We start from the raw sequence: 2,500 nt of genomic DNA on the forward strand, positions 1-2,500 counted from the left end.
GGAGGAGCAGAAGTGAGGTGTAGCTAAGGAAACGGACAGCTAAGTAAGGAATGAGGAGGAAGAAGAGGAGGAGGAGGAGGAGAAATGTGTGTAGGAGGAGGAAGAGAAGGTGCGTTAACGGAGGAGAGAGGAGAAGAGAAATTGGAGGAGAAGACATAGTGGAAGGCAAGAGATCAGAAGAGGCGGAAGGGTGTGGGTGAGGAGGGGTGCATGTCAGGGCATTCCTTCAAGTAGAGGCATGCGTTATGTTGCATCAGTCGCGTGTAAACACGTGGTGCTGCGTTATTCATGCTCGTTACTGATAACAAAAGTGGTTATGGAACGCGCGCACAAGGGCAGCATGTATTCAGGCAGACAAAGAGTACACACAAATGCGTACGCTCTCAATTCCACAGGTTAAGAATGTCGAAAGAGATAATGTTCCAAAGCAAGCAAACACTAACAAACATACAACAACATTGCTCCATGTAAAAACACGCATGCATCCACATTCATACACATAACCTCTTCAGACAAGTACATTGACATCCATACACCGCACACACGCAATACACAAGAAGCACAGAGACAAACGCACTCTAAAGACACACACACACATACACACACACACACGCTCGCACGCTCGCACACACACACACACACACACACACACACACACACACACGAACACACACAAAAGCACACACACACGAACACACACAAGCACACACACACACAGTTCCCCTTCCCTTCGACACACGCACACCAGCTAACACCCATACATAATCACGCACACGCACACACCCACACCCACAAAAAGCAATCAACTCCCGTAAAATTTTCCCTGGCAAAATATAGTACACATATACCCAAATAACAGGATGTTATAACACTGACTACATTTACTCAGTTAACCGTAATTTTCCGGTAATTTGGCCCGTAAATGTCTCCATGGACACGCACACTTAGACCGAATCAAGCCGATTAAGAATGATAAAGCGTTTGATTATTACGTTATCACACTATTTGTTACGTTATCCATTTATTCTTATAGTATCTATTTATTCAAACATGAAACAGGATCGATAAGGTGACAAATTAGTTTTGTTGTTATTACACACTAGTAGACTCACTCGTCTCTGGTAAGACCCTTGACTATGATGATAATATCATTACGTCAGCTATTATCATCTCTGCTATTGTCATTACATTGTTATCAGTAATAGTACTAGTAGTTAGAGTATTTTCTCTTCTTTTATTCATCATTATCTTTTTCATTATCATTATTATCATTATTACTATTATCATTATCATTATTATCATTTTTATCATTTTTATCATTATTATCATTATTATCATTATTATCATATTAACATTATTATCATTATCATCATAATCATTATTATCATTTTTATCATTATTAACCTTATTAACATTATTATCATTATTATCATTATCATTAGCAACAGCTGCCGTGTATTCATCATCATCACCATCGCCATTGCTCATGCCGGTGTACCTTTATAGTGATATCATGTAATCATTTCAGTCATCACAATGCTCCTCCCAGTCTTCTTTATCTTTGCCTTTGGAACTAATCTCCCCAAAGGCCCCCGTCAGCCCTCCCCCTCATCCTTCTCTCCTCTCCCTCCCTAGGCCGCCCTCCGCCCGAGGTCGTCTGGCTGGTCGACCGGAAGCCGTGGCCGACGGAGGCGACGCGGGAGGGCGGCGGCCACACACGGGCGTCGCTCGTGCTGCCGCTCCTCACCAGGAACCACCTCAACGCCATCCTCGAGTGCCGCGCCTCCAACTTCAACGGGTCCGCCTCGTCCTCGTCCATGGTCACACTCGACATGAACTGTGAGTATGAGCTGGGATGCGTTGGAGGGCTCGACCTCGTCACTAGTCGCGCTCGATATGAACCTGAGGTCTGGGTTGGGTGCGGCGGGCGGGGTTTGAGCGATGTGCCTCGGGGCTTCCGTGGGCTTGGCTTTCTTATCTTTTCCTTATTCTCTCCTTTGTTGCACCTTCGCTCTTTTTATCTTCTTTGACACACCTTGAATTTCCTCTCGGTTTTTCTTTCTTTCTTCGATGCAGCATGTTTTCCCCAGTTTTTTCTTGGTCTTCTCTCTTCGTAATGCCTGGTATTTCCTCTTTTTCTTCTTTCTTTGCCGCACTCTCTTTACTCACTCCTCTCTTATTTCTACTCTTGTCATGTGTAAATGCATATATATATATATATATATATATATATATATATATGTATATATATATATATATATATATATATATATATATATATATATGACACTCTCAGGTCATTCCCGAGGGCGGCAGAGGTTCGACTCCGGGTCAGGGAGGTATGTTATACATCTATATCAATGCGGTATTGCATTATTCTATCTTATATATATATATATATATATACATATGTAAATATCCATTCATACACACTCCCCACCCCCAGCCCCTAAAAAAAAGAAAATGAGGGCCACGCGCCCATTTTGACGCGGGATTAGCC

At 42.7% G+C, this 2,500-nt stretch overlaps 1 protein-coding gene across 1 annotated transcript in view; it reads left to right on the forward strand.

Annotated features, from left to right (window-relative positions):
* Positions 1-2,500, forward strand: part of LOC122254231 (uncharacterized) — a 116,095-nt gene that overhangs the window by 19,474 nt on the left and 94,121 nt on the right. Inside the window, exon 4 of the mRNA XM_086541474.1 lies at positions 1,636-1,839. Within this exon, the coding sequence (XP_086397600.1) occupies positions 1,636-1,839 (204 nt within the window). The remainder of the gene's footprint in view (positions 1-1,635; positions 1,840-2,500) is intronic.

Source organism: Penaeus japonicus, unplaced genomic scaffold (assembly GCF_977035675.1).
Source record: "Penaeus japonicus unplaced genomic scaffold, GWHDUDI00000001_assembly GWHDUDI00000011, whole genome shotgun sequence".
Classification (NCBI taxonomy): Eukaryota; Metazoa; Arthropoda; class Malacostraca; order Decapoda; family Penaeidae; genus Penaeus; species Penaeus japonicus.